The sequence below is a fragment of the Aricia agestis genome, chromosome 13 (assembly GCF_905147365.1).
Source record: "Aricia agestis chromosome 13, ilAriAges1.1, whole genome shotgun sequence".
NCBI lineage: Eukaryota > Metazoa > Arthropoda > Insecta > Lepidoptera > Lycaenidae > Aricia > Aricia agestis.
The window spans coordinates 7,703,609-7,716,226 of NC_056418.1; the positions used below are offsets into that span (position 1 = coordinate 7,703,609).

Here is a 12,618-nt window from a genome sequence, read left to right on the forward strand (position 1 = left end):
AAAAATCAAGTTTATTGTATGGGAGCCCCCCTTAAATATTTTATTTATTTTGTTTTTAGTATTTGTGGTTATAGCGGCAACAGAAATACCTAATCTGTGAAAATTTCAACCCTCTAGCTATCACGGTTCTTGAGATACAGTGAGACACAGTAGTCAGTACGTACAAAATTTCAGCGACTCTACTTTTATTAGTAACTAAACGCTTTTGTTTTATTTGTGGGCATATTATTCAAAAAATAAAATATGTATTTTGTAAATGATCAATTTACATAATATTTTCCATGCAGCATGGTGTATTTATTGGACATGATATCCTTGCCAAATTTCTTAAAAAGCAGTCCACTAGGTACACGGCCCACGGTTCCATACGCTCTAGGTATTGTAGGTATAAGTTTTAACGCGTAGGTAAGTATATAAATAATATACGTAACGTAAAATTTACATGCATCAGTAAAAAAACATAAAAGAAAATCGGCCAATTGCGAGTCGGCTCGCTCACGAAGGGTTCCGTACAAGAAGCTTAAACCTAGTCATGTTGCCTTTACTGATATAAGTAGAGCAAAAAAGGCCAAAAATCACGTTTGTTGTATGGGAGCCCCCCTTAAATATTTATTTTATTTTTATTATCTGTTGTTATAGCGGCAACAGATATAAGTACATAATCTGTGAAAATTTCAACTCTCACGGACAGACAGACGGACAGACAACGAAATCTTAGTAATAGGGTCCCGTTTTTTACCCTTTGCGTACGGAACCCTAAAAAAGCACCACTAGAAAATACTTTGTTAGACGGCAAATGCAATAGGAATTTAAAATCCCTCGCAAACCCGACTTGATTGGTGCACTGACATAAAATTGCGAGACCTAAGCCCTATCTAGGCTCTGCCCACCATAGTCATAACGTCCAACAATATTTATTGTGATACGAACAATTTTACGACGCCATTTGTATGATAGTTCACGGGATCATTTGAAATCTCTTCCTGGGTCATAAATTTAAACGGCGATCTCGGTAATGATCCCTTAAACGGCCGACAAGCCACAAATTACGGTTTGTCGGTACGTCATGCATTTACCACGACGTAATATATCTCTTGTAGTTCAAACATGCTGAGAAATTATGAGATAAATAATAATTTGATGCAAAACAAAACGTTTAGCTGTGATACACAAACCTAACTAAATTAGATACTTTTAGAGCCAATTTGTAAAAATTGCTCTAATTGCATTTACTCAATTTAATGTTTCAGTATAAAGATGTAAGTTACATATGTTTTAAGAAAGTTTTTCTTCTTGCTCGTCTAATTTTACTTACATCAAAAAAGAGACATCCTACATCTTTCAGAGTTCGTAAGTTTCGTCTCTCATGACATGGCATGATGGGCACGACAATTTATGTAACAGTATTTCTTTGTGCGACGCAGGAAATAGGAACGTAACCCTACCGTTTGCTTAATGGGCGAAACGCAAAGCTGTGGAAAATGTTATATTCGCATATCAAACACAGATTTTCAGAAAGATAGCAACACGGGAGATGAACCTACAAGAATCATCTAGGTAGAGTCCAAACTCTAGGATCTCGAACTTGGCCGATTACAGACACCATTATTATATGCAAGGTTATCTTCAACAAGTTATTAGTCAACCTTGCATATCTTAGATAGTATTACCGTTCTTACTTCCATGCATTAATAATGGCATAATATAAGCATGGTTATAAGACTTATAAGGCTTAACAGGTGCTTGGTGGAAGAAACTTACAAAACATGATATTGAATCTTAATTTGTTTGCCTAATTTGCTCAGAAGTCAGAACGCACTTAAAAGGCTATTGTCGCTGCACTGACCGTCTATCCGGTCTATCATGGATCCCTATCCTATCCCTGAAGGTTATGACTTGGGCTATTATAGCTGGTCAAGGTAGTGGAGCAGGTATAGCGTACTTAATCATCGGCAGTATCAGATGGAGCGGAATGTGTGGAGCTCACAGTCGCAGTCAGTCGGCGCTCGCCAATCAGTTCAACCGAGTTTCACCCAGAATATTCACGCTGTTACTTTTACAACGCGCCGCCGCACATGACAACGCTCTGTTTCCTTAGGTCTTATTGTCTCACCTATCACGTTGCCTAATAGAAAACTTTGACTTTCCACGCCGCGCCAATACGCATTAACACTCAACAATTACCAATAAATATCAACGCTACCACTTTCACAAATACCAAATGCAAGATTTCTTGCCGATTGTCTCTTATGTTTAAGTTTAGCGAAGCTAGGCAATTAGTGTCGCTAAAACAAATGCAAAATCATGAAAGGAATAAAATATGTTACCTATCACAAAAACCATTAAACAAACAATGCATTTAAGGCAGTATTCGCCGTGGTCTCTACGGAGCATATCTAGGTAAAGGACATATAAGGCGACTCTAATAGCATGTTCGGAGGGAATTTCTCGCGAATGGACCGAGATTAGATCATGCCTATAGACGTTTCGGGCCAAAAGAGCCAAGTTGCATGAATACGAAAGATCTGTCTGCCTTTATTGGCTTGCGCCTATTTAAATTCTTGCATCCACATCTGCGACTTGTTTCTTTTATTAAAATTGTTTTAGTGTGTATATGGAAAGTAATTGTTGCCACTTACTACTTACTGGGCAGCGCGCGACCGATTATGTGGTTAAATAAGATTACGCTTCGAGCCATACACAGAAAGGTGGGCGTTCTCGGGAGCGAATAAAACTTGGAAAACGATAGGAGAAACCGCCATAAAATAATAGTAAGTAGTTAGTTTTATATTAACATAGGAATATGCAATAAAATTAAAAGTGAAATCTATAATGACCCTAAACGTGCAAAAAATTGTAGCACACACCGCGAGCCACTTCAAATTCTATATCATGTTACATGAACGAAATTCGACTTTTACCGCCATTCAGTAGGTAATTACCGTTGGTGTCTATCGCGAGAGCGACTGCCGGCGTGCCTCGGGAACTGCGGACCGTTAGCTTAGCACCAAATCTGTCTACAATAAGCGCCATGTACGTAGTTTGATTCGGATAAGCGGTTTAAGTCACGATTTCATTCCCGAAGTTGCGCCAAACCCGACTAGAATTAGGAGCTTCCTTGTACGGCAATACACCATTAATATACTCTATCACAGCCTGCGCCCGCGCAGTATTTTATCGCTGTTTAATACCTTGATATATGCTTATATGAGTCTTATCTAAAACTGCCATAAGGCCCATAAGCAACGAATTATAGTTATACCCCCGTAAACCCTTTGCTTTGCATATATACTACATAATATCTATACTAATATTATAAAGCGAAAGATTGCGTTAGTTTGTTTGTTTGTTTGAACGCGCTAATCTCAAGAACTACTGGTCCGATTTAAAAAATTATTTCACACAGCCCATTTATCGAGGAAGGCTATAGACTATAATATATGTATTATATAAAATCACGCTGTGACTTTTTTAGGGCCGAAAAATTAAATTAAGAAATTTAAAAAAACCCCCGCCAAACAACTTTAAAAAGTATTGAAATAATATTGACTGCCTTTAAGTTCAAATAGTTCCTAACTTGTGTAATGTCTATAATAGTGCATGTCTATCTATTAGGATTAGCTCACAATAATCGTTTTAGGTATATGGTATAAGAATCAAGTTTGATCGAAATTAATGCATTAATGAAATAGACGCAGACAAAGTCGTGGCCCGTGTGTGTAACAGCTATCTATACTAATAATATTTTAAATGCGAAGTATCTCTGTGTCTGTCTGTCTATCTCGCAGCTCGCTTCACGCCAAAACTACTGAACCGATTGTAATGAAATTTTGTATAGTCTGTCAAAGTCATGACATTCGGGATTTTTAAATGAAATAAAAAATAAGAGAACTTTATTAATTCGAGATAAAAATGTGCAAGGTGACAATATTTAAAATGTAATAAGCGTTCTCTGTGAAAATACAACGAAAAAAATACACCTTTTATGCGTGGTTACGTTTAGAAAATTTTCCCGCCTGTCATGACTTTCTTGATGCACTATACTCAGAAAGTCTAGAGCCTGAGAAAGGACATAGGCTACTTTTTAACTGGACAAAGGCTTGTAAGGGAGTGTTTATGCGTAATGTTGTTAAAATTAAGATAGTTCCAATAATTCATAATAGAAGGCGCTGAACGTCACCAGCTAGGTGATAGGTCGCAGTTAGCGAGTAGCGGTAGTACGAATTCGTTTCTATAAGAGTTGGTAAGGATTCGTCTATGTATTTCTTTTCGAGAACTTTCAAGAAGTATTGTAACATTTGTAACCCCCAACGCAAAAAGAGGGGTGTTATAAGTTTGACGTATCTGTCTGTCTGTAAACATTGAAGTTTGAAGTGTGCGTACCGCGGAGAAACTCTGTCGTGGAAATGTAGCAGCCTACATGAAAACGGGAACCACCGTGAAGTCCACGCGGACGGAGTCGCGGGCAACAGCTAGTGTAGGATAAAATAGTATTAGGGAAACTTAAGTGGATATAGTTATAGATATTTTATTATTATTACCACGAAACCTTTCGAATGATTTCCTATACACAGTATTGCCATAATAATGTTACGTGCTAGGGTTCGAAGGATTTTGAGAGAAAGACCTGCTGACTCTCTTGAAGACTTTATTCACTATGTCTAGGTCACACAAGCACACACTAGGTCACAACACTTAGCACTAAGTCCAAACACTAATCACTAGGTCCAATCACTAAGCACTATCACTGTCCTAGGTCGTAGCCAAGTCGAAGGTTTCACTGGTTCATTCACTATTGATCACTTGCTGTCACTCCGAAATCGCCTTGATGATCGCTCGAACCGAACAGGGCTATCACCTCCTCCTCCTCCTCCTACGACTATTTATGTGGGTCGAGACGAGCCTGAGACTGTACTAGAACATTTCTTCTCGAATGTACACAAAAACACATGAACAAGTAAACAAATAAACAGGTAAACACGTAAACAACTGTTGGACTTTTCTAGTAGGTTCGAGTATGTACTTGCGCATCTCGTGCCATCTAGTATTGAGTAGAGGATTTATGTTGCCTGTGTAAGTTTCACTGGTTTGTCGCTAGATGGCACTACGTGTCCGTATACCATGTACCGTAACAATAATATAATTTATTATGTTTTTGCAGTTCCTAAAATTTCTTTGAGAAAAATAAATTTCCACAATAATCGAGATTCGAGGCCCTCAAAAATAATAATATAAGAACGGTACAGACGTTTCTTTACAACAAAATACTATATTTATACTTACTAAAAAAATAAAAATATATATAATGTGCAACAAACATAATAATATAGCCATAGGCCATAGCCCACAGCACATTACACCATAGGTATTGTAGGACAAGTACGATCATAAAAGGAATAATTTAATAGAAACGACAAACGAAGTCGTTGCCGAGTAGTATACACATCGGCCTTTAGGGATGAGAAATGAGAATTAATACGTTCGTTGCCCCATGGCGGTCGTGTTATGTGACTGGCATGTTACATGTATGACTATTTTTGTACTGACAACAATTTCATAGCACATTGAGACTCCACGCTCAATATAACTCGTACGGCAAAAACCACTCCGGCCTACGCTAATGTAATCAATGAGCACCATTAAAAAGGTTACTTTAAAGAACGTAATAAATTTATATCTACCCGTAATTACTGTGATAAATAATTAATAAACTGAATGCAGCCTTAGTTAGGGCTAAGGCGCATCAATTGAATATTATTATTTTTAACTTGTTATACCTACTTATTATGAACTTATGTTGTACTTATACAATATTCAACAGCTTACTTAAATAGTATCTATAAATAGGGTTATGCAATATAATATATATTATTATTAACTCAGGTCATAACGTGCTAGCCATGAAATATTATGTAAAATCAAACGTGCCATTGCATTTCCACGTCTAGGAACGGACATGCGAAACAAAATTACTCGGCCGTTTTATTCTTTGGAGCCGGTACCATAAATAAAACAAAACAAAGAATACAAAATCAGCAAAGTTAAGGGTGCCCGGGCCGCGCGACCGCCAACCGGTTTGGCGGATTCTTTGTTCGGCTATCTCAGGGCCGCGGCTCGCTCGCCCGCATAACTGCAACTGATGACACACTCGTCAATTCCAGAGCCGAGACGACGAGTGCGAATGTGCGCAGCAGGTGCAGCGCGGAGGGCGGCGCGCTGACGGCCGGCGCGCAGGCATGGCCCGGCTGCGCGCGCTGCTGCTGGCCGCGCTGCTCGCCGCCCTCGCCCGCGCCCACGCCGCCCGCTTCGGCGACCGCCTCGCGCCGCGCGTGCCCGCGCCCTACTCGCCGCGTAGCGCGCCCGACCGCGCCGCCGACGCCGACGACGACGTCTACACCGACTACGACGAGCGCTACGACCCGCATGAGGATGCGCGCCCACCCCGCGACCCCGACCCGCCCAAGCGGCCCACGCGGACCGAGGCCCACCGCCTCGAGATGAGCACCGAGTACTTCGTGATCCCGGTGCGGCCGTCCCCGCGCCCCGCGCTCGCCTCGGCCCCGCGCGCTCCGGCCCCGGCCCCGCCGCCGGGCAACGCCACCACGGTCCCGCAGATCGCCACCCCGCCGAGAATCGGCCTGCTGCGGCCCGAGTCCTGGGCGGTTCCGATCCTGGCCCTGTCGTGCGTCAGCATGGCGGTCATCGGCGGTTTCGAGGTGTTCGTGGTCTGGGGCGCGAGCCGGCGGGCGCCCAGCCAGCGGCACCTCCTGCTGGGTCAAACGCTGCTGTTCGGGCTGTTCGCGTGCGCGGCGGTGGCGGCGCTGCTCGCGGCCGCGCCCTCGGCGTTCACGTGCGGCGCCGTGCGGTTCGGCACGGGCGTGGCCTACGTCGTGGTGTTCGCGTCGCTGCTCGTCAAGTGCGTGTTCCTGCTGAGCCTGAACGGGGGCGTGTACCTGCCCGCGGCGTACCAGGGCCTGCTGCTGTTCTTCGCCGTGATGATCCAGGTGGCCATCGGGGCGCAGTGGCTGGGCGGGTCGCCGCCGCGGGTGGCCCCGGGCGCGGCGCGCTGCGACTCCCCGCTGGCGTCGCTGCTGCTGTCGCTGTGCTACGCGGCACTGCTGGTGGTGGTGGTGTGCGGGGTGGCGCTGCGGTCGCGCGGCATCCGTGACAACTACCGGGAGTCGACGCACATCGCGGGCGCGGGCGGGGCGAGCGCGGCGGTGTGGGTGTGCTGGGTGGCGGCCGCGCTGGGCGCCCCGGAGCAGCACCGCGAGGCGTGCGTGGCGGCCGGCCTGCTGGGCACGTGCGCCGTGGTGTTCGCGCTCATGTTCGCGCCGAAGGGCCGGCGGCTGGCGGCGCTGGGCCGGGAGGGGCGCTGGGACGCGGACCGCGAGGAGGGGCTGAGCTCGCTGGGCGCCGGCGGGTCGGGCTACTCGCCCTCGTTCTTCCACTTCAAGCCGGTCAAGTACGGCATCGTGTCGGCGGCGGCGGCGGCGGCGCCGGCCCCGCCTCCCGTTCTGGAGACGAAGGACGCCTCCGCCCGGCCAGCCGGTTAGTTAAGTATCTAAAATGCGCTATCGTGTGAGAATTAGCGCTTGCGTGCACCGCAACTGATCGCAGTCCGCCTGTTCGCAGATCCGTATGGGGCCGTATTCACGGGCTCGCAACTGCACGCTCGCACCCCGCGCCCACCGCACCACTACCCTATGCACCCTCTAACGCACTACCAATTCAGCTATCCACCCTCTTATTACTATGTACCGCCAGGTAAATACGCACCTCTTCTTCTAACTTCATCTGTAATCTTCTATAGTACAATCGAGGAAATTGACTCCTAGGCAGTTGACGGTCCTACGTCATTTGGTCAGCTTATGTAAATTTAATGTTAGCTGCGAATTTTGATCGGTCGGATACATAAAGTAACTTATGTATATACTGAAATGGGTTTGACTTACTTAACGCGACTTTTTATTTAGGTCGATATATTATACGATTACTTAGGTCTGCCATCTGCCTAGGAATCAACTTCTCTGATCGTACCTATTAGGTTTTCTCGGGTATCTTTAATCATAGTTTCTATTAGGTATTTTGTAAATAACCAGTCATGAAATGTAATTGTTAAAAAACATTACGATTGTTGTATTAAAAAAAATACGATTTGCGTTAGAAACGCAGGCTTAGATATGGCCGGCTATGAGCTTCTTGACTAACCTAAGCTGACATTGCAGGCATGATGGTGCGTCCGGAGGAGGGCGTGTACACGAGCGTGGAGCCCACCTTCAGCAGCAACCCCAACGTGTTCTTCCGCACCGAACCCATGCACGTCGGCATGATGTACTAGCCCTGGCAAACCAGCGTTCCGCCACGAACAGTGAGATTTGACAGTGCAACTGCTAACGACTTACGGCGGTTCTACACAACCGCGATGCCATGCCCTAAAAACCCTCTCATGGCGCAAGTGTAGATCCCAAATTACAACTACATATTTATTGTTGGACCATCTTTTCAAGTAACGTACAGATATGACAGTAAAATAATTTTTAAAAATGTTCATCACATTTGAGGGCCACAGTATTTTAATAAGACGTTCAAAGTTATAATTAAAACAAAAATTGTTTCTACTGGTAAAAATACTACGAGTAATATGAAATTACGAGAACTAAAACTACTGAAAATTATCTTTCATAATCAAGATATTTTTAAGGTTTAGACTGACTAATTTTAGATGATGTCATGTTGAATGGAATAACAACTTGTGTGATGAAATTACATAAAGTGACCCACCCTGATGTGTTTGTCATAAAATGAAACTAGTGATAGGTATTTTGTAAATAAAGCTATAATGATATTTTTATTGTTTTATTTTACTTAACCATAAATTCACAATAAAAAAATTACTTCTAATAAATTAACAATATAGACACTCCTTCACTCACACTCAGTCAGTTTGGTTCACTTGGTGCCGGTGGAGAGTAGCGCCAGGAGTCCCGAGGCCGCAGACAGAGATACAATGTAGTTACTGTCATGTTGCTGTTAAGGAAAATATTAATATTGCTGCAAAGATTAACTTTTAAGGCTGCCTTCACATTAACTCGCGACTTAATGTGAAGGCAGCCTAAAAGATAAAGGAGAATGCCCAAGGTCGGTACCATAAATTCTCATGCGTCAATATGAAACTCTTATAGTAATTATTTTTCGAATTCTTTACGTAATTACACGCCAGGAATCCAATTTTTGAACCCGGAATTTTAATTAAAGAATAAAAGTAACTAAATGACTCCCTCCACATTCGTTTAGTGATGTAATGCATTATTAGAAACCACAGATTACACATCAAACAATAATATATTGTAACTATATCGATTCATTCGACTAAAGCAGTTATATTGCAATCGTTATTCCAATTTTTATAAATGTTACTTGCTTTAATAACAATTTCCAAACGATAATATTATTTATTGAAATAATTCATTAGCTTTTCTATACTTGTATTATGTATGTTAAATAACAGTAAAATATTAAGCTAATCCATTACACCTAATCGATTCAGTGCTGCTATTAGACATAAAATCGATCTTTTTCATAGACTTCGATCGATCGATAGCATCCCTAACCGACGCATTTTTTCTAACATCTGTCATTGTGACATTTACAAATACGTCTTTTATTTTTCAGAATTATTTCACAAAATGTTAATAAATATACTTTAGAACAAGTGTCTACTCCAATGTTTAATTAATTACAATCTTGGATAACTCCTAGTCCGGTAAGCACACCTTAATTTATATTCTGAATATGTAAAGTAAGTACCTATACTAAATTCTAAGTAAAAAGGCACCTTCTATGTACCTATTTTCTGACAAATTATCTAGGTATTTGATTTCACAATTACTATTTAGACTTTAAAGTATAGGTGTTATTTCTATGTATGTTTTTCTTGTGGCCAGTCTATTCTACCTACTACAAGAACATAATATCCTGTAAGACAAGATCGACATGAAAGAAACATTATAATTAGACGGTAGACTAGTTCCGTTGGACTTATATCCTAATATTTTTCATTTTTAGTCTCTAATATTTGATACTGCTGGTAGTGCTTTTCTTATTGCGTCCTAATAAACATGGATTCACAAATAATTGTTATTTTTTTGTCACTATTATTTGTAAGTTTTAACAATACAATGAATATATTATTATTTATTACTATATTACGTTGACTATCGAGATAGATGCCTTAGTATGAAACCGCAATAGGCCACGCGCACACTTGGCCACCAAGCGGCCACACCATACTTTCGGTGGCTGCTATTGCCTATTGGGCTATGTGTCCAGTGTGAAAAGTATTGTGACTAAAATGTTAGTTACATTTCTGCTTAAATTACCTAAATTGCTTAAGAGAATGTATTCAATAATACTTAATAAATACTCCTAGATAGTAGATATTATAGCGGCGGCTTTTAGTCACATTTCGGTGATGATTTATTACTAATATAAGCGCCTTACTCTGTTTTTAGAGCAATAACGTTCGCTCGTGTATGGACCTGTCAATAAAATGGGTACTTTGAAGATGTTGAGGTTATTTTCGATTTTATCAAATTACTCTGAAACCCCGGTTTTGTTTACAAAGAAATTTTTATAGGAGCTAAAGTGATAATATAGACTTTAAAAAACCAAGTTTCGTTTTGACGCAAAATGGTACGGGATACCATATATTTTTGGGCATTCTCCTTTAAAAATTACTTTTTTTTAAGTTTTTTTTTAAATCAGAACATTCTGTTACTATTGAATATTACATTTTTACAATTCCCAGGCTCCAGTCCAGTCAAAGTCCCAGCATTAGAAGAAAATTAGAAAAAAATATAACATGCCTTACTGTAGCCAACTTTTTGTTTGTTTTTTCACACTGCTTTAAATAAATCCGTACTAGTGACTTAGGGGGGTATTACATTATCATTTATATTGGATCATTTCTATGATCATATATAGGATCCAATATATATGATCATTTGATCATATCTGCTTATTACATTATCATATTTCATTGATCCTATTTTACATTATATGTGGTTTCAATGGCCAATGGAGAGCGCTAACGCTGACAGGTATTGACGTCAGGGTTACTAGATCTCAGAGAATTTGATGTGTCAAAAGACATTGTCATTTTTAATATGGCTTGTCTTTTGTTATTTCAGCAAGTATATAATTAGAAAAATAATTACATTACATTATTTGAAACATATTAACAAATAAGAAATTAAAAACTCTTTTTTATATTAAATAACTGGCAACACCTATTTCTATGACCGTATTGGATCCAATCTCTCAGCAAATGTCAAAAATCTATGATCAAGGAAGAAATGAATCATATGTCTATATTACATTATCCAATGTCATTGACTCAATGATCTCGGATCAAATATATATGATAATCTAATATCCCCCTAATGAAAGTTATCTTGATTATTGACTGTCCAGAGGCAACCCTTAAAAAATGTTTATTCTGTTTATAGTAACCAAGGTATGTTTTGTATAAAGGATACACAGTTGGTGTGAAGGACCGGAGCAGGTAGAAGCTGCTTAAGATAACAATAGTCAGGAACAGAGCATTGTTGTAGAAAATTGAGAAGGTTGTTGCTTCATAGTCTGCCACCTCATTCTTCTTCCACAGAATTCTGAAATTGAAAAAATTGCAAGATTAGAAAAGGATATTCATTTCTTAACAATACTTTATTTTAAAAGTATAGACTTAGTAATTACTAGACAGAATATCAAGTGAAGGAAACATTGTGAAAGTAATTTATGTTCAAGCTAGGTGCACCTATTGCAATTAAAGTGTTTATCTTTATTACTTTCACTATGATTATGAAAGTTAGACTAAACTAAGACAATATAAATGTACCTGACTTGTAATGAAGCCAAAGAGTAACAAGCAAAACAAGGTTACCTTTCATCTTTCTCTTTTCTGCTCATTTTCTTCTCGTCGGCCAGTTTCCTGCTCATCTCTCTAGCGACGGCATCCTCTCGACGCACGGCGACGCGGTGCTTCAGCTGGAACTTGGTGTTGCGGTACGCGAGAGCCAGGAGCCATGTACTGACAGCGGTCACTAGTACGAACCAGGCCAGAGACGTACTAATCTCTAAAGCATGAACCCTCCAGAAGAGCCCTGAAATAAGGATGTTTCCGTATAAAATGTTCACCATAGCCTTGATCATAATACTTGACAATAAACAAAATATTACTTACAGATTGGAATCGCCGATACGATGAAAGCATTTCCATAAAATAAGGCCGAAGATTTTGTGGAGACGTTCCGACTAAAATCTTGCAGCAGCAACTCCTCTTCCTTCGTGAAAGCTTTGATGTTTGCTTTACCAATCATTTTAAAATGTATGCTTTCACTCACAAACACAAATTACTAGCAGTTATTTCACTATATTCAAGCTCTTCAATCCGTAAATGAAGCCACGAATCGGTTTCGAATAGCTGAAATCTGTCCAATTTCGATGACGTTTTGGCTACATGTCATTTGCACAAGACGACGTGGTAAAAATGTTGCCACTTTCGTCAGTCATTTAAAACAATAATCTTCCAAGTTCCAAGTAGTTGGAACAAGTTGG

The 12,618-nt window shown here is 40.9% G+C and overlaps 2 protein-coding genes across 3 annotated transcripts; one reads left to right on the top strand and one right to left on the bottom strand.

Moving 5' to 3' along the window:
- The first annotated feature begins 6,165 nt into the window (after positions 1-6,165).
- Positions 6,166-8,848, top strand: LOC121732920 (metabotropic glutamate receptor 6). 2 transcript variants are annotated; one of them, XM_042122947.1, is made up of 3 exons: positions 6,166-7,551; positions 7,636-7,767; positions 8,229-8,848. In XM_042122947.1, the coding sequence occupies exons 1-3, from the start codon at positions 6,237-6,239 to the stop codon at positions 8,339-8,341; spliced, it is 1,560 nt and encodes a 519-aa protein (XP_041978881.1). In that variant the 5' UTR covers positions 6,166-6,236; the 3' UTR covers positions 8,342-8,848. The 2 variants fall into 2 exon arrangements, with proteins under 2 accessions (XP_041978881.1, XP_041978880.1); XM_042122946.1 differs by lacking the exon at positions 7,636-7,767 and having other exon boundaries at positions 6,237-7,556; positions 8,229-8,317.
- Positions 8,849-8,854: 6 nt separating this feature from the next.
- Positions 8,855-12,506, bottom strand: LOC121732921 (translocon-associated protein subunit gamma). The gene is made up of 4 exons (XM_042122948.1): positions 12,245-12,506; positions 11,945-12,164; positions 11,541-11,672; positions 8,855-9,019 (listed from the first exon to the last, which is right to left on the bottom strand). Exons 1-4 carry the CDS (start codon positions 12,378-12,380, stop codon positions 8,953-8,955), a joined length of 555 nt encoding a protein of 184 aa, XP_041978882.1. The 5' UTR covers positions 12,381-12,506; the 3' UTR covers positions 8,855-8,952.
- Between the last annotated feature and the right edge of the window lie 112 nt (positions 12,507-12,618).